This window comes from Larimichthys crocea, chromosome XXII (assembly GCF_000972845.2).
Source record: "Larimichthys crocea isolate SSNF chromosome XXII, L_crocea_2.0, whole genome shotgun sequence".
Lineage (NCBI taxonomy): Eukaryota > Metazoa > Chordata > Actinopteri > Sciaenidae > Larimichthys > Larimichthys crocea.
In genome coordinates, this window is record NC_040032.1 from 20397440 (window position 1) to 20424529 (window position 27090).

Consider the following 27090-nt stretch of genomic DNA (forward strand, 5'->3'; position numbering starts at 1 on the left):
TCCTGTTCGTTGTTTGCTGTTCATTGCACCAGATGCATCTCATTGACTAATCAATTCAGGAATCGTGTGTGTGTGTGTGTGAGATCTGGTTTTACCATAAAAACTACTGAATCACAGTGAGTACTACTTTAACATAGATTAAATTCATGTATTGAATATATAGCACTAAATCTAAATCTAGTGTTACCCCATGGCACTTTCCATATAGAGCAGGACTACATCAATGACTGTGTAAAGACCGTGATGTCACCCATCTGTGGTGGCTCTGGCCGCCATCATCTTGGTAGTCCTGCCTCTTCCACCTCACGGCTAATCTAAAAATCAGTAAAGACGTGGATCATTGGTGGACCTGAGGTGGGCTGAATGAAGCCTCATTGCTCTGCTCTGCACCCTCGGTACAGTTGTCATGAGCAGGGAAATCAGCCATAGAGACCAGGCTGTTTATTTCTTGGACATTTTAACATGGGGACTTATGGAGACTGACTCACTTCTGGAGATGTTAGCTGGGATTAGCTCCTATACCTAAAGTAGTTTTTAGTTTTATTTTTCTGTTCAGTGCTGATGTTTTGTTCACTTAGAGGAGAAGTTGACACCTCGGCACTAGGACCCATCAGACTATTCAGGCTGGAATATTCCGGCGCTAGGACCTCTTGGACAGTCTTGGTCTCTTTGTCTCCACCAGTCAGCGCCTCCCCCTTCTCCTCCTCCTCCTCCTCCTCCTCCTCCTGCTCCTCGTCTGTAGTCTCATTCCGTGTCTCTCTCCATCAGCAGCGGTCTGGATGCTTGCAGGGACAGAAACATGGCTGTGAATCTCGGCAAGAACAGACTGGCCCTGCTGACCGCCTATCAGGACGTCATTGACGAGACCTCGGACACCGACTGGTGAGTCCTTCTACCGGCCATGCACTCCCCCCCAAAATCCCCCTCTGTCCATCCTCACCTCCCCGCTTGTCTCGCTGCTCCTCTCTCGCCGTCCCCCCCCCTCGGGGGTTTTGTTGTCCGGCTTGGTGCACGCTGAGGATGCGCAGGGCGGCACAGGGGCGCACCGTGCAGCATCTTCCTCATCACCATACCCGGATTTGAGGGAGCACGAAAAGTCCACAAATACAAGGCCGGCTTTTAAAGTGTCAGCACATCCACCACAGCTCCGCCAGGACGGAGTTCATCTTCAGTCTTTGCCTAATTGAGCGCATTACGCAGCTGCGTAAAAGTGAGAGTGTAGTTCACGAGCAGCAGGTTTTACAGAGTCAGAGCCGGACTGCAGGGTCCAATGTGCGCTGCCGTGCAACACTGTGCAACACTGGACAAATAACTGTGCAAGCAGAGCGCTTTGTTTCCTCTCAGTTTGTCCTCTCCGGGATCAGCCCGGACCAGGTTTTTACTCGCAGGCAGCTGGAAGCAATTTCAGGCTTTTATGTAATGCGATGCAGCGGTGTGTGTGTGTGTTTGAGCTATACGGGGCCTGGTCCAGAGATACTGATGAGCCCCTGCATCCCCAAACGAGGGCGGGGAGGAGAGAGGGGCGAGGCCGGGAGGGGTGGTGGTGGTGGAGGATGGGAGGAGGGCGGAGAAGGGGAGGGTGGGCTTCATCATCATCATCATCACCCTTTGTGGCCTCACGTGGAAGTAGTGCTGGGAATTAATGTGAAAGTGTCATCAGTTAAATTAACACATGTATTTATTTAATTTATTTTATTAATCACAGACAAAGTTTTGGATAATAAAGTTATCAATACAAGTCTAATATCCAAATATTTTTTATTAATAAATGTTGCTCATGAAGACTGAATTTGGTTTTGAGTCTACAGTAGCTGATATTTAAGTATACAAATAAAACCAGGACTAACATGTTTACAATCTGTCTACAGTTATTCACTTGCACAACAAGCATATTAGACGTATAGCCGTTAACATACCGTAATGTTATTCACCTCTGCCCCATCATACAGTACTTTTTCATCCTTAATTTAGTTATTCACTTTTACAATTTTTTTATTAGTATTTGCTTTTCATTTATAGTATATATTATAGTATAGTATATTATCTTGATAATCACCTCGCGGTCTTACCGTTAGCAGTGTTAGCTGGTAACTCGATGTAGCACTGTTATGTTAAACTTAGCCTCCAGCCTCAGTGATTGCATTAGTTTTTCATGGTTACTTCACTTTTCACAGTTAGCTTTGTGTATTTTAATAGGCTTACCGTTTGTTTAAAGTGTTTTTCATTTTTTATTTTTTTTAGACAACCCATAACCGTTAGCGATGCTAGCTAGTCACTTAACCGTTACGTTAACGGGAAAAGTAACCACCTTGCTTTTTTCATGGTAACTCTGCTTTTTACTTTGTGTACTCAGAATTTTCTTGTTTTTCAACAAGTTTGTGTTTTTAAATAGCTACGTTATCTAGTCAACTAGCCTAGCTGGTTATCCCGCTGTTTGCTTATCAATTCCTGCATGATCCTGAGGAAATAATAATAAAACATCTATGATCTAAACAAAGGGGCGACCTTTCTAAAATGAGCAGGGTTACCATATTCTGTTATGATCAAGGAGTTAATAAGCAGTCAGTGTTAGTTAATATAGGTAGTTGAAAAGTTATCTTAATAGCTGCACGCATAATTCCAAGCAGATTTAATAATATTAAAAATGTTAAAAATATGCTATAGTGACTTAATGTTAGGTAAGCTATGAAAATCAGGTTAACGTTAGTCACTAGTTAACATTGCTAACTGTTAGGGGTTATCATACACACTAAATTGATTATCAAAATGATCAGAAACACTATAAACAAACAGTAAATACTATTAATATTTAAAGCTAACTTCTAAAAGTGAAGTAGCTATATTAAGGTTAAAAAAGAACTTTAAATAAAACTTTAAAAAATACTTTAAAAAAGTATAAAACCTTTAAATAAATATAGCAAATGTAGCATCATACAGTCAGGGAGTGCTGGATGTTCCTACCAGCATGTGAACCCAGAACAAGAATGTTAATTAAAATGATGCCAAACGAAATAAAGAAAGTACCACTAAGAGTAGGAATTTTATAAGACTGTTAACTGGGTTTGGTTTTTGTGTCCCGACTCTGTCTTTGCTGTTTCTGAGCATCAGGAAGTAATGAAGCTGCTGCATTTTTTAGGAGTTAATGAACCAAGTAAATGTCATTAGAAGACATAATGTTTGACTTTGAGCAGGACTGCAGGTTTAAAGTTAAACTGTAACCTGTTGTCCTTGATCATGAAAGGGCAGCAATCACTACTGTAGCCATGTAAACACATTCAGTGAGGTCTTAAACCTAGAATACAGACTTTTATGGCCACGTGGGGGCCTTTTAAGTTGATATATTGAAGTCCACATTGACTCACCTTGAGCTCTGTTTTTGGTCTCCACCACCTCCTGAGGAAACCTCTATCTCTTGAGCTGCTAAATGTTCCAATATGTTCAAGAGCTAGTGTCTGTAGGTAATGTATAGTGGCACATTTCAGCTTTTTCTCTTGAAAACAGTAAACTCGTGTCCAGACAGATAAACAATGAGTTGAAACTCACTATAAATACTCCATCGTCATTTATTCAAAAGACATGGATGTGATTGTTTTAAGTGGTGTTGTTACATTTACAATCTGCACACAACGACTGATTGATGAGTGACCTCTAATTTTAAAATCACTGGAGGTCGTTCATTGTTTGTAGCTCAGATTACGGATCCAAACACTCTCTAGTCACCATTTTAACTATGAAATGTGAACCTGTGCCATCTGTTGCCGGTCATTAGTCTAAATGAGGTCAGATTGCCTTGAATGCACTAGTTCTGCTTTCGGTTTGTAGCATTTGTGGTTTTGGTTCCACATTTTGATCTCCAGTGGAGATTTTCAGTCTATGATTTTGTTGCACTTACCAATAGCACCCAAATCTGAGCTTGTTGTTTTAAACACATTTGAATTCTGCGATTGGAAGTGAAACGATGACTATTTGAGTGCTGTTGCGCCACATTTAGTGGGCACTATATCAAATAAAGACACGGTTGGAGGCTTGTTGTATGCCAGAAAGTTTAGATACTACCATCAGAATACAATGTAGTGATGATGATGATGTTGATTATGATACAAAAACACTCAAATAGAATCTCTGTACTTGATGCTACAGACACATTTTTGTCAGCACTCAAAAAATATTGTGGTTAAATACTCAATACCTCACTTATAAAGACGTCAGATACATTTATAGCAAACCTACACATCAGACATTCATGAGATATATTTAAAGTAGTATAAAGTCTCTTATCACTCTGTTTGTGTCACAAGAGTCTGACACTGAGCTCTTCAGGGATGAAAAACGTCATTGTTAACTGCTTGTTAAGTTGTTGATCTGGGCAGGAAATGATCATTTTTTCCACCCACAAGTCTCTCTGGGCCTCTCCAACCTGTGAAAGTGTAAATTGCACCATTTGTATCACATCCAGAATTAAACCCTAAAGGTTAATGTTTACTTCACAGGTTTGCTTGTTCTTGTTTGGATGATCTGGTGAAGCAGAGACACGACAGTGTAGATGATGATGATGATGATCATGATGATGATGATGCAGAGGGCCTCAGGCCTGCCCCCGATTTTCACACTTGATGAGATTTGAACAAAAGCAGAGATTTCCAAACACTGCTGACGCCAAACAACACGGGACACCCCCTCAAACACCCCCCTGTGTCCTAATAACACACTCATCTATCTATCTATCTATCTATCTATCTATCTATCTATCTATCTATCTATCTATCTATCTATCTATCTATCTATCTATCTATCTGTGGAAAATGGTTCATAGACAGACTTGAGGTCGTGCTAGATTTTACAACCTAAATAAATGCAGTGGTAGTCTGGTTTCAGATCTCTGGATCAGTGGGTCATACGTAAAGCTTTTTCCCCCCAGTTGGGGTCACCAATCAGATCAACCAGTCACAGCTTTGTATGCAATATTAAGAATAATCTAGCTACATCCATGAAGAGTAGTGACGATTCATGTTTGCTGCAAGATGAATTGTAGGAACTTTGTTGATACCTCATCTTTTCTTCTAATGAGATCATAAAAACTGAATGAATGAATGAAACTAAATGACGTTCCCATCAGAGAGGTGCTAGCAAGACTGTGGACTCCGCCTTGTATTAATTACTATGAGCTCATTAGTATTTTCATCCCTTTTTTCTCTTCACTTTACTCTTCACTCTAATAATGGAAAAACTTTGTAATGAAAGACAAACCTCAAAAATCAATGGAAGTTTCAGTGTACAATATATTTAGACAACCCTTTCTGACGGGAAACTGAAGCATCTATATCGCTTGTTGACAAAAATAGCAATTATACCATGCAGAATACGGGAGCTTCACGTTGACATGTTAGTTTAAATCCGACCTAACATGATAAAACACCAAAGTCACAGAAAAACGCAAACAAACTATCTGACTGAGGGAGTTGTGAACCAATAACCCACGTGCTGGGTGAAATATTTGTCACTGGAGTCTGGTAGGTTTGGAGAGAGCATAGATCGATGTAAACATCTGACAGCAAGGTAAAGTGGTGAAATTTTCTAAATGTAGCTTACACATAGATTGATTTTGACTTGACTGACTGTAGATGTGTTCCTCATACAACCCCACGTCAAGAAACTCGTACTACCCCTTTGAGATTTCTGAGCTGGTGGATAGATTTTGTACTGATAAACTATGACTGACTATAACCACCTTCAAAACGATTATAGATGCCTCCAGATACATTTACATCAGTGCTGTTACATCCAGGTTCAAAAAGTTATCTGCAGATACAAGAGATGAAATAAGATGGGACTGACTTTACCACCTGTTATCATTATTTTATCCAGCGCCTGAAGGAAGAAGGAAAGAATGTCGGCTTTCGAACCGCAAATGTCAGGCTGTAGTGAAGGTGAGCGTTGTGAAAAGGGCAGTGGGCGATTCAGGGTTATCCAATATCAAACAATCCACAGATGTTAAGGAATGCTGAGCACTCCATAGCTGCCCATTGGCCCGGGGCTGCTGTCACATGACTCTTTGACCCCCTCCAGCTGTTGAAGAAAGCCATTACCCGACGAGTCACCTCTGCCGGCCTGACAAAAGAAGAAGCCGATGGTAAGAGGAGCTGAGCAGGACGGTGGATGAGTCATGTTTCATTAATTGAAGCCATCAGACAAAGAAGCTTCAGGTCTCATGCATTTGCTTGTTGAACTGCTTCTGTTTCTCCTCACTCACATTTTTCTGCCTAGCTGCTCATTTTTTAACGTAATGTCTTTATTTACCTCTTGGGAACATTTTCCATTTACACTCAAGGTCGGTTACACAATGTAGTACTGAATAACTGGTCGAGGTCAAAGGCAAAACAAAACACCGCTGAAGAAAACAGCCGCTGGTCATGTACTTGAGAATTCAGGCCTCGTCGGCACGTCTAGACAGATGATAAAGTAGAGAAATGTTCACAGGATTGAACTGTATGAATAATAAACTTTACAGTAAGACTTTAACTGAAAATTGGTAGGAGAGTTTGGGGAGATGATTTTAAGTCTGCACTGTAAACAGAGACAAGGAAGCTGTAATTTGTCAACCGTCTGTTTAACTGAACAAACATACAGTCACATTCAGATCTGTGCTGAGCAGCAACAGTGAGGTTTGATGGGTGAAAACATTTCTACGATGGAAAACATCAACCATGGGTCAATTTGTTCAGTACTTTGGTTTATAACCAAACAGTTGGAGAACCAATCGGCTATCATCTAATGACAATTGAGCCTTTGGTGGCAGTGGCTAATGTTTCGGGCTTCGAGTGGAGCCAGTGCACATGGACTGTTACACCCAAAGCCCACTAAAACATAGTTTGCCATTACTACTTGGACTATAAACGGAAACTAGAAAGCTTCCAGTGTCTAAATCTTGGTCCCTCACCAGCAGATTCTGCATTACCCATCAGTCTCAGCTGTACCTTGTTATGTTATCATGCTAACATGCTGAATAAAGATGGCCTGCCAGCCTCACAGAGATTGACTGTAGACCTGGAACAACCTTTCAAGGAACTAAAAGTTTTTTCAGCCAGTTGTTGTCTTCATTTCTACCTTGTTCTGAAGACCAACAAACATTAGGCAGTTTAGTCTGCTGATGGTTGTTTGTACAGGAGACTTTTGATTATTGTCATCATCGATGAAAAGAAATAGTGAAAAGAGCCCAAGATGATGTTTTTAATTAGTGTAATTTATACTATAAATCAGTAAAGTAATTTAATGACCTTTGACATGATAAAGTCGTCTTTACCTCACACGGTGTGTTAATGTCATGTAGTAAAATTCACAGTGAGACCTCCACCACTGATGATTTTGTCTGTGCCGACCTTGAGAGATAAACCATAATATTAACGTATTACACAGAGGAAGATATTTTCCAGTCAGCTTCGTATTTCTAATGAAAGATCCTGTCCATCAGTGTGTCACTGCACTCAGCAGGTCAGGAAGCAAACGGGAAGTCTGTTCAGACCGATCAGACGTGTCCAGGTTTCACCTCTGACCTTTTGTCTTGGTTGAGGTCGACCCATCACTCCTCTCCTGTTTTTGCTCTATTTCCACTGCAAGTATTCCAGTTTAAATCAATACAAAGTGTAGTTGTGTTTCTCTCTCTGTACCACCTGCTCTCTCTCAGATTAATATAGAACAGGGTCAGTAGTACAACATGCAAAACAGGATTTCACTTTCATCGTTGTCTGCTTTGTGAATCATCTCCCTGGGCCATTAATCTCCTTCATTTATCTCACATTTATATTTTCTTCACTTGCATTAAATGAGGAAATTGCTGGCTTAGGGCCAGTTTTGTTTGTTTATCTTGGGAAAGATTGAAAACTCTTCACCTCCTCCCTTCCTGCGGCTGCATGCACAGCTCCATAATAGGGTCGTAACCTTCAGTAAATGCCTCGGAGAAACGTGAGATTGCGGGTCGGACGAGTCAGGCCGAGGTCAGCGTCATGATGAGGAATGAGGAGGGTGACGTGAGGCTGCGGCCTACACGATGAAACTAACAAATCAACAGCAGACACGCTTCAGGTCTCACAGGGACACTTAGAAAGATGACTTCTGATATTTTCCACTAGTCAGGTGGAAGGAAAACTTCAGGACTGACACAGAAGAATTATGATTTCATGGCTTCCAGTGAGAAGTGAAATGTTGTTTCTGGACAGAGATACAGTCAAAGCTTTGAGGACCCTAGTTCCTTTCATCTCAATCAAATTGTATATCACAAAACCTGTAAGACCAAAAGTATCTGCATGACATACCAAAGGGGAGGAGGTGGGGGACAAGTTTGAGGGCTAAACTAAATATGTATGTTAGGTAACTAGTGTCGATCTTGGGCAAAAAAAATCTTGTCCACTTACAGTCCTAGCTTTTCCTGAAGCTTTCAACGTCATGTCAGCAGTTGACAGAAGACTGCAAGCATCTAAAAGCTTTGACTAGTGCATCTACAGCTAAGATTTTTGTGGGTAAAATAACTGTTTCCAAGGTTGAAAAGGCTCTATTATAGGGCTCTGTACTTTGTCAAATATCATGATTTTGTCTTTTATTGAATCTCATTTTGAAAATGAGGCTTAATAATAATGTTTCCAATCAGACACTCAAAACAAACAGGCCTGTGGTCAATTCTGGTCTGAGTGTTCAGTTTCATCCTGGACCTGCAGGTTCATTAAAGCATCCTGCTGTTGTTTCCTGTACAGTATAGAGCTCGGTACAGATGAGGCAGCTGCAGCAGAGTGGATGGAGAAGTAATTCAGAGCTCGTTCATTTCTCATTTTTTAAACTATTTTGAGAGTTTTACATATTGGGTTGACATCTGGAAGTAACCAGGGAGGGTGTCCACCTCCGAATAAATTAAATGAATGATGTCAGTGGAGAATGTGTTTGGATGTTTTCAAAGGGCTGTTCGTGCGAGGAGATAGAGATAAGATTTATTGACTTGTGCTTTGTGCTGGTTGAACTGAAGGTTAGTATCAGTGTTTTTCTTCCCCTGGTACCTCCTCGCTGGTCCACTCTGCTCACTGACTGCAAACACTCTTGATATTTGTGAATTTACCTCTGTTATTGTTGGACCGCTGACATTTAGGTTTTCTTGTTACGCTTACACCTTCTGTTCACCATTCATCCTTATCTTGTAGTGAGGGTCACATTCCTGAAATATCTCCAAATATTGTATTGTTTGCAATGAACTTTGGTTTAGATGTTCCCCTCAGAATGAATTTTAATAACTTTGTTGATCCCTAGAGGTTTCAGTTTGTCCAATACAATTTATAAATCATCAGCCTTTAATTGTACATTGTGGTCAGTGCTTGCATGCTAAAGATGGTGAAGATTAAACCTGCTAAACATCAGCATGTTAGCATAGTATGTTCTCTACCCACACTACCACAAAATACATTGCAGATTTAATCATTTTGTTGGAGACACACAAAAGGTTTTGCCATTAAAAACATGTTGTTGGATCAGAACGAACCATGAATGAATAATACATTTCATCTTGCATGACATAAATGGGTGTGTTAGGAACAGAAGATCATTTTACTGCATTGTTTATATGTCCACGCTTGCTAAAAGTTATCTTCTTTATCTTTGCTGGTTCATTGCAGTGGTGGAAAGAATACTGAAAGTCTGTACTCAAGTAGAAGTACTGTTACATAACTGAAAGATTACTCAGCTAGAAGTAGCTACAGTGACACTTTGCAGCGTTTCCGCTGCTGTTGGCTACAAATATGCAGTAAATGAATATGCAATAAGCAGAAACAAAAAACAAAAAATGTAATTACAATAACTTGAGTAGTTCTAATTTGTTACTTCCACCCCTCGTTCGTTGCGATATTTCTGGCACTAGCTGGTTGATATTCACTCCATATAGTTTTGATGTCTGAAATAGTTTGTCTAGCCCAAGGATGTATGAAGACAAATGGATGTGTTGGAATCTTATGAAAGCTTCTCAGTGGCGCATAAGGCCAAAAAAGGTTTCTGGACTAGCTTAAATTTTGATAAAATTATTTAATCGTGTGGGTTTTATACACTTTCCAAATGTTATTGGATCAAATTCTGATCATTTTGTGGGGGTTGTGATGCCATGTCTTTTTGGGCCAGTGTGCATCATTGTTGCAACAGCCATTGCTGTCATTACACGGTTTGGTTTCCACAACAAATTGGCTTTAAAGACTTTCTGTTGGCTTCGATTAGACAGACCAAATCCTCCAATGAGCAAATCCTCCAATGATCATTGATCACTTCATGGTTTATTGTGACTTTAAAAACCTTCAAGAAGAGGAAGACGTCACACTCTGGACCTAAGGGGCACAAAGCAAACAGAATAATATTAATATTTCAACACAGCAGTTGATTTTTCCCTGAACCAGAAAAATCTGAAATAACTTGCTGGGCCAAAATCCACCATTTTGTTAAATGAACAGTCCACTTTGAATCAGTGAAGTGAAATAAAACTCAGCCAGGAGTGTTGTCATTTCGCTGCTGCTGTCAGAGGTTCGGAGTTCAGCGAGGGAGCGCTGTGGTACAAGAGGGAGCCTGCAGTGTGTAACCTCAAAGCTTTTCTGATTTATTTTTTTTCCTCTGTGAATCATTTGCACTCTGCCCTCGCAGTTTCATAGCAGGAGGGATAAAAGAAGAGAGAGACCAAATTGGCCAGAAGAGAGAAGTCAGTCAGCTTTTATTTTTAGCTCCGCTTTCACACATTGAACACATTTAAATTACAACCGGAGTTACAGAACTCATCTTGGTTTGCAGTAGGAAAGCAGTCAGACATCATGCGAACGCGACATGTTGATTTGACATGTTGTCTTTCAAATAAGATTTCAATGTATGTCTAAAGGTCATAGAAATAGTGTTGAAACCGCTCTTATGTTTCCCCTAAAATCTGTTATTTTTAAACCAAATTTAGACTTCCATATCAGCAGTAATGGGGGAGGTGTTTGCAAAGATTTCAATAATAATAAGTCAGTCAAAATATTCTCAGTACTGAAGACAGATTAGCTACTCCAGACCAAAATGAAGCCTCAAAATAAACCATTTTCACATGTACAAAGACCAACACCTTCCCACTCCCAGCTCCCAACAAAAATGGCTGTAGGCACCCTTCTAGTGTCAGCTTTGCACATTTTGTAGATAGACATGCAAAGTCCAGATCGGCAGATATTTTATAACTGTAAACACGTAACGTAACTTTACATAAAGTAGCATCACGTCATGAAGCGTCACATAATGTAATGCCATGTAAAGTAACATCATGTAAAGTAACTAACATCTGGCAAGTCAAAAAGAAGCCAACGCTGACCTTTGGTTCCACCCAGGACATGAACATTCGTCTCCTGGGTGAAAGCCTGTGTTGGTTTGATCCATCCACCTTAATCTCCTTCATATGTGGCCTTCTCGCTTTTCATATCACCTCACCTGACTTTGTCAGGACATCATAGAGCATTATATTTTGAAGTGTAAGGCCACTGACTAGGCTGCTATCTTTCAGGTTACAAATAGACCTCTTCAGTATCATTGTAATACTAAAGACAGTCCAAATCAGGCAACATTACTGTTTACCATAACTGTAAACATATCTGTGGTTTCTGCCTCCTAAGGACTGTTTCCTGTATACTTTCATTTAATGTAATAAAATGGAAGGTTCAAGTTCGGCAGTAAAATTATGAATAAACTTTTGTGAGTGTCACAAGAACTCTGACATGACCCTTTGTCTCAGTTTGAGCCCCTATTAAATTAAATGTAAAAAGTTTTTATGTCATTCTTGTCAGCAGTAAGTCAGCCAGAGGGTTCTAATGAGCTCTGTTACGTGCTAGCTTGAGGAAGCCTTTTTGCTGTCCAATGAATGAACTGTCTTGCTGAAATGAACATTGTAAAACAGTGTCCAGTTCTTGTAATATATTAAGGTCTCAAATGTTTGTTCAGACCAGAAAAGTGACCTATAATTTCTTGGACACTGACAGCAAAATCGCAATTTGTATGGAAATTGGACTTTCAATCAGTATACCTTGTTCTTTATTTCTTTACATGTACTGTACCAGACATTAAAACTAAAGTTTCTCTGTGAAATTTGTAGTTTCAACATTCGCTCAAAAACAGAACTTCATGACCATGAAATACGAGAAGTGAGTAGTTTTAGGAGTACCCAGATCCTAAAGTAAACGTAACAATGCTACAGATACAGACAGATACAATACTATAGTGTAGAAATGCATTTTATTTAAAATATTGTATTGATAGGTCAATGTGCAAATCACTTTAATGTTGCAGTAGCCTAACTAGTAACTGAAGATATAATAAATGTAGTTAAAAGAAGAATGTCTTCCTCTAAAATGTAGTGGAGGTAGCAATTAAATGAATTTACTCAGTTATGGTACCTCTTGAGTACATGTACTTGCATGTGCATGTGTATTTATTGTACTGATCGTGTTTTCTGCAGTCAGATCTGAGCTGGAAGTGCAACTTTTCTTTGGTTTGGATAAAACCGTTTGGTTAAAAAAATAAATCACAGCTCGAATCAGATTTAGATGAACAGGCTGTTCATCAAGACATCTGCCAAATATAGTACACACATGATCACACACTCAGCACATAGAGTACACACTACAGACTGTAGGCAAATATTGTGCTAGTTAGACAGGAAAAAAATCATGCTTTTACAGCTAAATTAAATCTCTCAAACTCAGTTCAAGCTGCGAGATTTAAACGTTATATGTATGAAATTTACTGCTACATGATGTTGCACTAGAGCACATCTTGGACCACAACCCCCATAGACAAAAATGACGAGTGGAAATGAACAACAATCACCAATAAAAAAAAACGTTAATTATCTGACAACATTACGGAAAGGATCCTTACAGAGACCGGCCCCTTAATTAACTGCGTTAGATGTGAGAATATCTATAAAATAGGCTGAAATGGCAGAAACATCGCTAATCCTAGGGGACAAACGTGCCTATAAAAAAAGTCCCACCATTCTCCAAAGACAAAAAATATCATTTTTACCCCAGAGATCATACATACAACATAATATATATAATATAACGCAACGCAACGCAATGTTGACAATTGGTTTCATACAAATGGTAATTCTTACCTCATAGATCACAAAGTAAAACTCACTGAAACCACCATTGTTTGTCTTTTGAGTCACTGTGCTCAGTTGCACATGGAGGGACTTGCATGAACTAACCTCTGAACCACATCAGCATTCATGAAAAAGAGGTTTTATAGGTGATGCAGTCAGGTGTGATTCTCACTCCTCCACTCTGCTCAGGAGCTGATTTTGTTTTTATTTTTCCAGTCTGAAAAAGCAGAGACTGCTTGTCAATCACGTATTGTACAGCCTTGATGAAATTATGAGATGTGTCTGATTCATCAGCGGCCTTGACAGACAGTCCACAGTGAGAAAAGAGAAGATTGAGGGATGACTTGGCGAGGTGAAGGAAAGCTGTGATTACAAGTGTTTTTTTTTTTTTAAGGGTGTTTAAATGATTTTGAAGAGTGATACTCTTTGAATGTGTGTGTGAGTATTGTAAGAGTCACAGTAGCACAAGCCTTGCTCAAGGTTTCCCCTGAATGGGATGAAACAGGCAGGAAAAGACTAAAGCATGCTTGTGTGTGTGTGTTTGACTTCTAGGCTGTTGATCTGTTTCAGTTTCATTCAACAAAAATGTTTTTAACGTGGGCTGCTGTGCCTGACTGTGGCTACTATACGTTTAAATACACACCAGTAATGCAGTCTTAATGGGATCAAGGCAGTAATGGGAGTAAGACAGAGCCCATAAAAACACATAACGAGCTTACAGGAACATAATCACAGTAAGAAATGACATTTTAATCTGCATTTGGTTTTATTATCTTCATATTTAGACAGCTGTTTGCTTCCTCATTTTTGCGTGTTTCCTCCCTACCAGCCAGATAGGGAGGGACGGATATTGATTAGTCAGTAGCGAATGTGCATTACACCCATACTGGTATGCATTGCAAGAAGCTATGAGTTAATGTCATCGTCTACCTTAAAGCCAGAGCCAAACCTAAGAGCCAGACCTGAGTCTGAACACAGCCTCCCAAACCACCAGTGGCCAGTTTGACAGGGAATACAGTGGCCTACAGAGATGGTTTACTTGCCGGGTTTGGCTCCTGTTATGTCAGATTGGTTAGCTGACCAAACTAACAACATCTAGCCGTTTGGCATTTGTAGAGACATTTTTGGACTGTGGATCCCGAAATGCTATAAGCAATGTCCAGTGATGCAGTACATGGCTAGATATGTCCGTGATTCAGACTTCTAGCTTCTACTTCAAGAAGACACAGACACACCAAACCCATCATGAACATGCAAAATAAAGTCAGTTTGTAATAATACAGGAAGTCATCAACACATAATCCAGTCAAGCAGATCTATGGAGGACTTCTTAGTTAGAGTGATATCCGATTAGCAGACAGAGCTGGCAGACTAACATTTGTAAGCTGATCTCTTAACTAACATTACGGTCCTGTTACCCTAAAACAGAAACAGATATTTAATCAAAGACCTTGATTATGCCCTGGTGGTTGGCTACAGTACTGGTGATAAACCCTTACCCCTTCATTTTAGCAGATGGGACATGGGCCAAATGTTGTTCAAGTGTTCGATTTTCTGATAGGTTTGGTTACAATTAGTTCCTTCATGCTATAAAAAGGGGGCGAAGATGCGTTGTTCATCTTTATATACAGTCTATGTTTGGAAAGAAGTTAACCTTGTGCTATTCTTAAACACAGGTGGCAGTTTGGACTCAAAACCACTTTGTCTGTTGTGTTATTGAATAAAAAGCCATCAGACCTGAAGACGCTGCTGCCAGTCTGACCTCCGACTGGATTCAGATTGGAAGTCAATGTAGTTCATTGACCTCTGGACTGTTTTTAACAGTTAACCTTTGTACAAAGTGACTGTATTTTGGGATATTTGCTCTTTGACGAGGTCAGCTGCTGGCAAAGGTCGACTTGTGACTGATCAGCTGACCTGCACACATCAAGTTTGTTGACTTTTGTTTTTGAGAGTCTAATCTCAAAAGAGCAGCTTTTATTTGAGGTAGTAGCTTTTTCTTCCACCTCCACTTCATCATCCCCCATTTCCTGTCCTCCTCTCTTCCTCCTGTGTCTCCTGGTATCATCTGTCACCTCCTGCACTTCAGATTTTTCTTTTCAAATCCTCCTTCGACTCTGAGAAGTACATTTTGTCCACACCCTCCTTTTCTTTCTGGCTGAAAGATAAATCTATATTTTTGGAAACATTTTCTTGTCACTCCCTCTCTCTGTATCTTTGTCAACAAAAAAAAAGAGACTCTCATCATGTTCTTCTGTTGCTTTCAAAGTGTCTCTGTGTAAACAAAGCATGGTGGGATGCAGGCCAGTGATTGTCCTCTGTGGACCTCTGAGTCACCACAACACTGCCTCGGACTGAGAGAGGGAGAGAGACAAAGAGACAAGAAGAGCGAGTTAGTGAGCGGGGAAACATCATTGTTTGATTGTTTTTTTGTGTTTGAGAGCTTGTGAGCAGCCACAATTGCAGTAATATCATCGTGTAGTGAGTGTGTGTACATGTTCATGTCCTGTTTTTAACTGCTGGCTGAACAGTAGTAGCTGACACACTGGGACAAACGAACGCCACGTTAAGAAATAAATAGCTTCATATACAGTATAACATTTGCCCAGATTTGCAGAAGAAGGCTCAAATAATTAAGAATTTGTTGTACACAGTGTTTCACACAATTTTTATAGCTTCTCCTAGCACAACTACTCCAGGTTAATCAATGGTTTCCTCTGGTAGAGAAATGATTTAATATTTTATTAAGAAATAAAAGTTGCAGACAGAAGCAGACGTTGGCAGTGATGGGGGAGGGGAGGTTTACAGAGAGCTGATGAGGATTTGGGAACGGATAGAAACTGAAACTATGAGCTAAAGAGGTCAATGAAGGGGGGTGTAAATACTGCTGACAAGAGGCCAAATAGGGCTTAAAAAATAAAAGTTAAGAAAACAAAACATTTCAAGGAAACATTAAACACAATTTGAATAACATAACCTATAATTTTACATCGTCACAACTAAAAATCTGAGTAATACTGGAATAATAAAAACCTGTTTTTTGTTTCAGAGCGAAGCTTTTAATGTTTGTCTCAGAGCACATTCACATGCAGTATTTTCGGATCTTTTGACAGTTGAAGTATACTTCATGTCTTTCTCATTGCCCTTTTAAAAACCCCACAAAACATGAACTGAAAGCCTACCAACCCACAAGTCTTTGGTGAGGAATTCATGGACCGGTGGATTTGGTTTGGAGGGTTTGAACGGCCAAATGTGTCTGACAGGTTCATACTGGAAATCGTCTAAAACCTTCCACCCCTGGCTGTGAAGATTAGACTGGGATTTTCTGGTCCCAAGGACTGTATCCTGGTGATGTTCAGTTTTGTGTCCTGCGAGACTCCTTTGACTGGAAAACAAAACCGATCAGTCTGCAGCCAGAAGCTGAAGAACAGTTTCTTCAGTGTAAATGAGACATATTAACTGTGTGTCTCTCTCCCAGTCCAGCCACATGGATCTGGACCAGTTTAGAGTAATTTGAACTGCATTACCTCCACCGGGGTTCACAGTCAAGTCTGAGGCTTTACAGTAAAGTCCTGCTGTAATATTGACTGTCTGACTTTATTTAACCTGCAGCTTCTGCTTCTTCTTCTTCTTCTATGACTTCATTTCAAAATGATCGTGTCAGAGGAGATCATGCTTTTCTTCAATTTCTATCCTCGCCTGGGTCAGCAACCAATCCGTATTTTTCTGTAAGACTCCTGTTTTTCATGACTGTCTCAAGGTCACAATTCTCCTGATTTATGACATTTTTTCTGGCTGTTTCTGGTTATTTTCATTCTCTAAAAGTCACCAGAATACAGGAAATATAACATCTCTGAAACTCACATTTTTCTGGGGGACCACTGGACCCTCGACTTTGGTTTCAAAAATTCACAATTTTTCTGTGGTTTCAAGTTTTACATATTTAAGTATGGTTCTGGCCTTGAAGAGAGACAAGTCTAATCACTAGTCCACAACCTTTTTCCTTCATGGACTTTTTCTATCACTGAGTGACATATATTATGGATATATATAATACAGAAAAAAATGACTGTTGTATAAAAGCAAGATCACACTTGAGCCTACTGTTATATTGAATATCAGCACGGCTGTGATTATCTTCCTATGACTGAATCTCAGCTGTGCTGTTATTCAGTATAACACAGTATGAGGCCAATAAAGATAATATTTACTAATTCAGTGTAACAGCATGGCTGATCATCTTCCTATAACTAAATCACTGTGCTGATATTCAGTCATTCGAGTGTGATATTGCTTTATTATAATTTCCAAATGTTTTGGGTCATATGTCTTTCTCAGTTGTTACAGTAAAGGTAACCGTATATTTGTTGTTCAGCACCTTCCTTGAATTTACACTCCTTTAGTATTTACATTTTTGGTAGATTCAGTGTTATATCTCAGACGTTAGTTTGTACAGCTGTGTGTGTGTTGATGTCCGACCTGCCATGACCTTCAGTGTGGATCCATCCCAGCTGCTGGCTGCTAAGTGGCCTCGTCGAATTGTTGAAACTTGTAAATCAGTTTGTGGAAGTGGAGGAGCAGTCCCAGCTGTCGAGCCTCGCCCTGTTTCAGCCTGCAGCTTTTATTCCTTCCACATGTGTTCATCTCCCGATGACAAATGTTTTTTTTATCATCCTGTGAGGACCTGAATGAAAAACCACAGCCAAAGACACAGCGCAAGGGAGACGGTCGACAGCTGAAATAAGCCTCTCGTATGTTTACGTCGCTGGTGTAGACGATGGAGTTCGTCCAAACCCATCGTCTGTCAGCTCAGAATTTAATATTACTGACGTTTCAGTGATTGTCTGCATGTGTCACTCTCAAAGAGAAGCTGAAATATGGTTTTCAGATGTGGGACATTGGTTATAGAGGAGGATTTATCCTGTCCCTCATTAACTTTCATGTGTTTGAGCACCTCAAACATGGACAAACGTGACTGTGGACACATTTAATACAATCAATCATCCATCTGTGATATTGATTTATGGCTACTAAAAAAATACTACTAAATCTTTAATCCAACAAGAAAGAAGATAAAATATTTCACAGCATGTTGTATTCAAGTATTTTAACAGCCTGGAACCAGAGATGATGACTTGAGTTGACTCAAGTCAATGTTTGGATTATCGATTTGGACCAGGATAAAACATTGGCATTGCAACGTGACAGATACATTTAATCTTAAACTTGCGCTTCAGTCTTCATGCGTCATTTAGCGCTACATTAAGTGGCTGTAGGTGCCATTACAGGTGGCTTACTTAAGCACCACCTCCTCTATCACGATGTGATTGTCGGCTTTCTGGATCAGCAGAGTGGTTGCAGCCTGCTGACTGATGGGCCGGCTGCCCGTCCCCTGTGTTAACAATTACTACAGAGCCGTTCCCCAAACTGCCTCCATCTGATCCTCTTTAGCTGCAGTGATAACGACAGATGAGGCAGTCGTGATTATTGTGACCACTTCTTGTTTTCATTGTCGTCCTTTTCCCTGTAGCTTCATTATGATTCATCAGGATAAACTGATTTGAGTTACTTCTACTACATCTCAGACCAAAATATTGTACTTTTTACATCACTACATGTATCTGACAGCTTTAGTGACTTTACAAATGAAGATTTAATCAGTTTTCAGTGAAGCAGCCACACAGTCTGATGTCATGTGAAGAGGGAAATGACATTACACAATGTCTGTATACAAATACTATCATAGTGAAATTATCAAAGTGAGTAAATAAGGAAAAAAGTGATACCAACAGTAATGATAGCGATTATAACATATCTTGACTGGCCTGGAGACTCACCTGGCTGCAGGTGTTTGTTGAACCACATAAAAATGGAGAGGATCCGTCCACATCACACTGTCACTTCAGACACAGTGGGAATAATTCATCGTGACACCCTTCTCTGAGAGGTGGACGGCAGCCGCTCTGTATTTACATCACATCTGAGGCATCAAACTGCAGCTGACAGTTTATGACCAGAACCACTTACAGTGAGACACCACACGGGACAAACATCCTTCTCTGTCCTAGCGTTGAGTATTAAGTCTGCAAGAACAGGTCAAACCTAACTGTTTGGTTTTGGTTTGTTTCGGCTGTCGATCAACAACTGGACCGAGACTTAAAAGAAAAGTTTTGGTCTTTAGGTCAGACTCTGGGTCAGGTTTTTTTTTTTTGTAGCCTGAGGGCAAGTGGAAGATATGTCATGTTTATTATTTAATACATTTTCATTGTGGAAGTCGTTCTGTATACCCGTCATATGGTTGATTTTGTTCCCCTAAACTGTGCTTAAATGCAGTGGATAGTCGGTAACACAAAGGGGACATTTTGTACTAAAGCGGTTCAAACTTTGGAAGATATCCTCTTCTCTTTAACTCAGACTTGCACAAAACGAGGACTCATCACTTCCACTGGAAGCACATATACAGGGGGAATAGTTACAGCCAGTAAATTTCACTGTTCAAAAGAAGTTTTAAGACCCTTGCTGAGGATGTCAAACTTAAAGGCCTGAAGACTTGAAGTGAACATGCTGATGGTGTTGAATGTACAGGAAAGAAATTCAGCAGAAATGTGCTTCAAAACACACATTTAAATGAAAAAGTATAAAAACTCCGATACAAACTCACAAACATCAGCTATAAAAAACTAAAAGACTGCATTTGTACCATTAATTGACCCTTCTTCAAGTCCTGCCCCTTTTCGCTCTGTGCTCCAATCACAGTTGAGCAAAACGTTCCTGTACTTAGACAAGTGTTTGTGTTCAAGACACTTGTCTAAGTACCACAGGTTTCTTAAGAGCCGTTGTGAAGCTCAGTGTGACTGGTAATCTAGAAATGTGCAAAGAGGTGGAGCCTGGGTGCTCAATTAAAGCTGCCATGCTGTTAATTGTGCATAACGTTAAGCCTTCATATAATTTTAACAGTTGAGTTAAGACAAAGCTGTTTTTGGTACCAGGCTGTTAACATGTTTATTTCTGCTGTAAGGTTGGACATTTTATCATGGGGTCTTATGGAGACTGACTCATTTCTGGATCCAGCCTGGCCAATTGAGGAACTAAAGTTTTTGGCTTCATTTCACAGCCATGGTGACTATGTATATGTCACTTTTATTTCCTGTAGGTGGTGCAGGTGTAAAACTCGATTCAAAAACAGACTGCTCCCCCTAATGGATATAAATGTAGCCTGCTAAATATGAATTAATTCCACTGAGTTCTGTAAAATAAAAAAAAATATTTTAAACTATTTCAAACACTGTTACAGTCTGTGTTAACACTACTGGTGATGTGTTGCTGAGTTTCCAGGTTGACTGGAACACCTGCACTGTGGGTGTGATTGCTGTCTGACTCAACAGCAGAGCATGAAAGCAGGCTGGTGTTTTATTTAGAAAGTTGACGTTTTGACGCGGCACTGAACTCGGTGAGTTTTCTTCAGCAGAATCTAAAAATACTCCTCATGTCTATCCATGTACTCATTGTTTAAGTTTATCTTATCCCTTCTGTATAATGTGACAGTTTTCATACTGTATTGATATTGTACACGGGGAGTGGAACCACTGTTGGTGGCACATTTTGGCCTAAAGCTAAATATCTTATCAACTACAGATCCCATTGTCATCAGATTTGCTGTTGATTCTCAAAGTCAACTGAGGATGACAACTCCTTGACTTTTCCTCTAGCAGCACCACCATCACAAACTTCACACTTGTAATCAATAAATATTAAAAAATCAAATTCACGTGAAGGGAGAGCCAACTTGAGATTAAGGTTATGCCATAATCATAAAGCCAATTTGCCATGAAACTTTCAGTCTTGTATTGCTGCTGCATTTTTAAAAGTAAAGCCTTTAGCGGCTCCAAATGGTTGTGTAAATGCACAGAAAGTCACTGTTAAAAAAGAAATTAAGGAGTCAAATTTTTTGGTTTGACGACAGCTGACTTCCTCATTGACTGAGTTGGACGCCTTTAATTCATGGTGAGTCCTCCAATTCCAACCTTGCTATCAGAGTGTGATGCTAAATCTTTGAAAGAGCTGTGTTGATGTGGTGGTGTTTCAGGTTCCAGTGATCAGATTAAATCTGATCCAGAAAGTCCAGTTGACCCAAAAGAAATTGGGACACTTAAAATTGTGGATTTAATCTGGAAGACAAGATGTCCATGATTTCCAAAACCAGTTTGAAATGTGGAATCTTCAGACCACAGCAAACTTGTTTCTGAATGTTGTTGATATCTGGCTTTCTGTTTGTATGGTAAAATCTGAAGTTGCATTTGTAGATGCAGTGATGAACTGTGTTTACTGACAACAGTCTTCTGAAGTGTTCCTCAGCCCATGTAGTAATATCCTTTGTACATTCATGTTGGTTTTTAATGCAGTGCTGCCTGGTGGGTTAAAGATCTTCATCGGGTATTCAAAGTTGGTTTTGGGCCTTGCCTCTTACGTGCAAAGATTTCTCTGGATTCTCAGAATCTTTTAATGCTATTATAGATTGTAGATTGTGAAAAATTGCAAATAGTCCAACAGTTGAAGAACAACATTTGTCAACACATAGTTTGAATTAATTTATGGATTTCACCAAGTTGTGAACCTCCTTACTTGTGCCCAACTGAACCTTTTATGGATCTAAGACAACCAAAAGTTGGGTCGCAGCAATCTTCTTTTTGGTTGCTTCAGAAGGACTCTTTGTTTTAAACCAGAATTACTTTAGAAAAGTGCAATTGAAATGCAGTTTATTACCCCATTTGACAGATTGTAAGTAAAATGCCACATCGGGCTAGTGAATTAATCAACTTGCATGTCAGCTAAGAGTCTCCATACTTATTTCATAACTGGTAATAAGTAAAACAATTTCTTTGCAGTAGAAACTGCTATACAGTGGGCAAGTAGATTTCTGACTCACTTGCCTGATTATTTCAACTATTAGTTGGTATAGGTAAGCGTAATGTACAGAGTTCATAGTATTTGTTGAAACTGAAGATGAGTGCGTTCCATATTAGATATTATTTCTGCCCCCTTGCTCGTAAAGTTCCCACTCATAGGGCGTCACGAAATATGGAAGTGAAGGAGGTCATGGCAAATCATTACCTCATGACTCAGACATTAACGCTGGTTTTATTGGATCTCTGCAGCTGTGAATACGAGCATAACACCTACAGAAATAAAGGTGATAATGAAAAACAAAGCCTGGCGCCGGTTACAGGTGCTGGTGTCAAACCAAACAGTGACAGATAAAGTGTTTCTACGCAGACCTGTCGTCGTCGCCCCTGTCATCCACCCTCTCATCCCTCTCGCCCCTCCATCCATTGCAGACTCCCCTCCTAGGTCTGTCTGATGGGGATCAGACTCCCTGTGATTTAGTGGAGACTCTGTGGAGGTTTATGGACCCTGCAGACCTTCTCTCTTTATTTCCATCTATTTCTCCTCGTTTTAATCTCCTATCATTACCCATCTGTTTTTTCCTCCTCGTCTTCCTCTCATTTGGCTTAATTTCTACCGTAATTAAATTCAGTTTGCTCCATTTCCGTCTCTCTCTTCTCCCTCCTAGAAATGTCATGTTTCAGCAGAGGAAGCCTCCCTCCACTTGACGTGTCTATAAATGAACTCCAGGTGGAAAAATGTGCTATAATCCACTGAAATAAACTGGTATTCATGCTGCCATCCCCCCTTGAGATGTTCACTTCTGCTGAGGCCTCTCTCTGTCTCCTCACATCATATGTTTGCTGGATGATGGCTGAGGCTTAGGGATTTATGGAAGTGATTTGTGGAACGTAACGCGGTTTATAGGATCCACAGAGGTGTAGGATGTTTCATGTATAGTCTTTTCTTTCCATGAGTGTAACAGGCAATTATTGTGAAGAATTTGAATGAAAGCAGAGGCCAAGTTTGTAGGAGGACAGACTGTAAGTGTTGAACTGAGCGATATTCCACTCAAGGTGTGCTTTACCGTCATTATTGGCACGACAGTGATGCAGTAAACATCACTGAAGTCACTTTCAAGTGCAATATTGTGATTATACAACAGTTACTAACAAAATAAAACATATAATCATAATGTTTTCATATTTTGGGGCTCTCAAAACAAATATATTTTGCTTTTACAAAGATACACAGAGTCTGACTAATAACTTAAAAACAATCAGTCATGGCTAGAGACTCTTATTTGTAATGGAACCCATTTTACTACTCCAGCAAGTAGTCTGAGCCCTAGTAACAGAGCTAACTAACACTAAACACTAACACTTTTCTAGAGATCGTGGAGTTTCCCAAACAGAATAAATAATACATATATGAACACTAAACTGCCTTGCTAGTTCAGTCTTGTAGTGACTAAGATATCTGCTGAATAAACAGTTTTCCATGGACAGATTTAGCTACTAAGTGCATGAACGTCACATGGCAGTGCCTCATCATCACAGCTGACGAAGGATGTGATCAAACATTTTTCAAAGAACTCTACAACATTGTAAAGTCCAAAAGTCAAAATGTGTTGAAAACTGATTGATGTAATGATTTCCAAAATTCACAACACGTTTTTATCCAATGAAAGTCAAAAGTCGACCTTTAGTCTTTCAAAAACAACATTTTATCTGCAATCGCTAAGCTGTTTGATCTACACTGTGCTTAACACAAACCCAGCTAATGAGTAAGTCTAACAGCTCCATAAAATACAGAGTATTCATTAAAGAAAGTTGATTTAAATATCATAACAGGAGGTCATAGTCAAAAATGGTCCATGAGATTGTATGGGCTATAACAATCCATATTATTATATTTAATTATGTTAAAAGCATTTGTTGGATAATTTGATGGTTTATAAGATCCTAATTTTACCTTTGAAATAAAAGAATGAACAGAAACATCTTTTATTTCTCAGATTTATTTATTTATTGTTGCCAACTGGCTCAGTAGCTCTGGCAAGAGATCCGTTTTTAAATTCCCTTTTTTGGGGTTAGTTGTGGTGAAGAGACAGCGCTGCAGCTGATGAGGCAGTAGGTTGTTCTTCCAAAGCATGATTCAGTCCAATGTACCGTCTGACACACTCAGCTATCAGGATATGAGTCTAGTGAGTGAGAGCCCTGAAGGGAAACCATGTATGAGCTCATCTTAGTGCTGCATGTTAAACCAATCCATATGCAAAACAAAATAAATTTTTCTCATGGAAAAATTAGTGTTTTATAGATGTCATCATTTGTTAGTGGCTTTCAAAATCGTTGACAGATGACAGATACAAAAACAAAGATATGATTGTTTTCTGATCTGCCACTGCTGCAGTTAAGATTTGGTTCAACTTAGGCAGAAAGAACAGTTAAGGTTAAAGAAAGAAAAAGAAACTGCTACTGACTTTGAGCAAGACATGTCAAACGAACATTGCAACAACTGTGTTCAAGGTTAATGTTTCTGACCCACCTGCCTGATCAGAAATCTACTTGCCCAAAGTCAACTCTGACTTGCCCCAATACAAATTATTTTATTTATTAGTAGTTATCAAATCAAAGACTCTTTGCTGCCATGCAAGCGAGATGCTGTCAGCCCTAGAAATGTTACGGATGTATACAACACATGCCGTTTTATATTGGTTTTCCTGATAAATATGTGCTACTTGTACTGGACAACAGAAACTTGTATTAGGCTTCAAACTCACACTTCCGGTAGCCAGGACTCGTGGATTTTGTCAGGTGACAGTAGAGCATCTTTGGCATTTTGCTAACAGCAGTAGTACCAGGATGATTCAGCCCCAGTTATGAAATGATGAACACAGAGTGATGATGAACGTGCGGACAGAAATAAGCCAAAACAAACAGCATGTTCCTCTCTTCTTCTAAATAAGGCGGTGAATTATGATATATTTTCTTCTGTAGAAGCTGCCAGTTCTTCTTCTATCATACACTGGTGGTTTGGTTAGTGTGCGGGGGCTGAGGCCCAACGATTCGCTCAGTTATGTGGGTTACAGCGAGAAGACGGAGGCAGCGATTTGAAAGTGTGCAGTCGTTTCGTTCCACCGTGGCTCTCTTTGTGCCTCAAATGTTTCTCTTTCTCATTCGACTCATGCATATTCATCCCTCTCCCTCTTTCTACACATGTGGTAATACTATTAAAATGTCTGTCAACGATTAATTCCTCCAGCCTTAATCAGGAGGAGACTGAGCCGAGCTGTGACAGTTTTAACGCACTGTTTAAAATAAAAGAACAAGTATTTCGAGGGTTTTTTCTCACTCATGAATGCAGTTGTTTATAATAATCATTTTAACTTATAGTACTAGCATCCAGTATAGTGCATGTCAGTGGTTAACTATGCTTTTGGTCAGTGACCCCTTAAAATATAGCTGCTTGTGAACCTGGTTACAGCCTCCAAACATGAGCATTTTTACACCTGAAGTAGTGAAGTATCTAGTGTTTCACAAGAAAAAAGCAAAATGTTTTCCTTTTAATCATCTTGTAACCCCCTCGGATTTATCTCCCTACATCATGGGGGATCTCTGTGTATATTATTTTATATTTTCTACATTCATATGTAGATATATGTTCATAGAGATGAGAAGAAATGTCTTTCTCGTAATTCTTGTGTATCAAGTTGCTAATTGCAGAAGAAGTCTAGGCCAGGATATCCATTATCTGTTTTCCGGAAACGTTGGCCGTTGCCCCAAGAGGCGGTGGTTTGGTGGATGGTTTCCAAGACATAGTTACCAAAGTTACCAGAACTGAAGTAGTTCAGGTTAGCGCCACTCTGACCAGCTGTAACATTAAAACGCTGCTAAAATAGGTCTTAAAGTGCCATCAGTAGTTCTGTTGATATAATGACATACTTTGAGATGAACAGGTTTTATTTTCATCGGGTATTCTGGAGGGAGTCCAATAAAAACGATGCATCATTTTAAATTGAATAAGGCGTACTCTTGCATCCCTTGAAACTGCTTTAATATTTTTACAAATTCCGTTCCACTCCTCATCACTAAATGTCAGATTCAGATCCCTTTCCCATGTCTTCTGCAGAGGATATAATGACATACTTTAACTGAAGAAACATTTTGAATGCCGGACCTGTGAGAAAGTATTTTGCACACTGATCCTTTAGGATATGAATGCCTCTACCACCACTGGCATCGTTAACACATTAACACTGATCCAAATGAAAAGTTCAATATTTTGGGAAAAACTGTGTGTGTCAACAAATAAAGACAGGAGATACTATATTGCCTTTACAGGAGCTTCAGATGTGTTGGTAGGTGTACTTTTGAACTTTGGACAGAGCCAGGCTAGCTGTTTCCACCCGTTTCTACCCGTTTATTCTAACCTAGGCTAATCACCTCCGGACTCCAGCTCCAAAACATAAAACAAACAAAGACGTTGGAGTGACGTTGACCTCTCCATCTCACTCTGTTAAAATGAGAACAGGAATTATTAGTGTTATTTTAAGAAAGAAGTGTGTTTGACATGGTTTTTCATCACATATGCCACATGACAGATAATTATTTACAGAGCAACTTGAGCTGCTTTTGAACCCCTAGTTCCTGTAATCTGATTACACTGAGTGAAGCAGCTGGCAGCTTTTAGAGTACGTTTACTGTCGATGTAAATGTCAGTGTCATAAACTTTCTCTCTCTCTTTGTCTGTCTGACTCTGTCCATCCAATCCTATAAGCCTCGGCAGGCGTCCTGGCACGCATGTAGCTGAGCACAGCTTGACTTATCAGAGTTGGAGTGCTGTCCATAAAGAGTCAGCACTCCTTTGTTTAACAGCTGCAGTCCAGTGAGTGCACTGATGTTCAGTCTGACTCCACTAAATCAATACATGACCTTATTGTAAGCAGAAGATCTGCCTCGTTTTCATACAGGAAAAACCCTGCAGAGGCTCCACCGCTTCCCCTGATACTTTGAGAGTCGAAAAACAAACGAGTTTCATTATTTAATTTACCAAATTCAAAAATATCT

The 27090-nt window shown here is 39.7% G+C and overlaps 1 protein-coding gene across 5 annotated transcripts in view; it reads left to right on the forward strand.

Moving 5' to 3' along the window:
- Nucleotides 1-391: 391 nt before the first annotated feature.
- The window catches only part of dbn1 (drebrin 1), a 108947-nt gene continuing 82248 nt past the window's right edge, over nt 392-27090 (forward strand). For 2 of the 5 annotated variants that reach the window (XM_027273445.1, XM_027273447.1), the window contains exon 1: nt 392-882. In XM_027273445.1, coding sequence (XP_027129246.1) covers nt 800-882 — 83 coding nt within the window. In that variant the 5' untranslated portion in view covers nt 392-799. The remainder of the gene's footprint in view (nt 883-27090) is intronic. The other 3 variants (XM_027273446.1, XM_027273449.1, XM_027273448.1) reach the window with 3 other exon arrangements.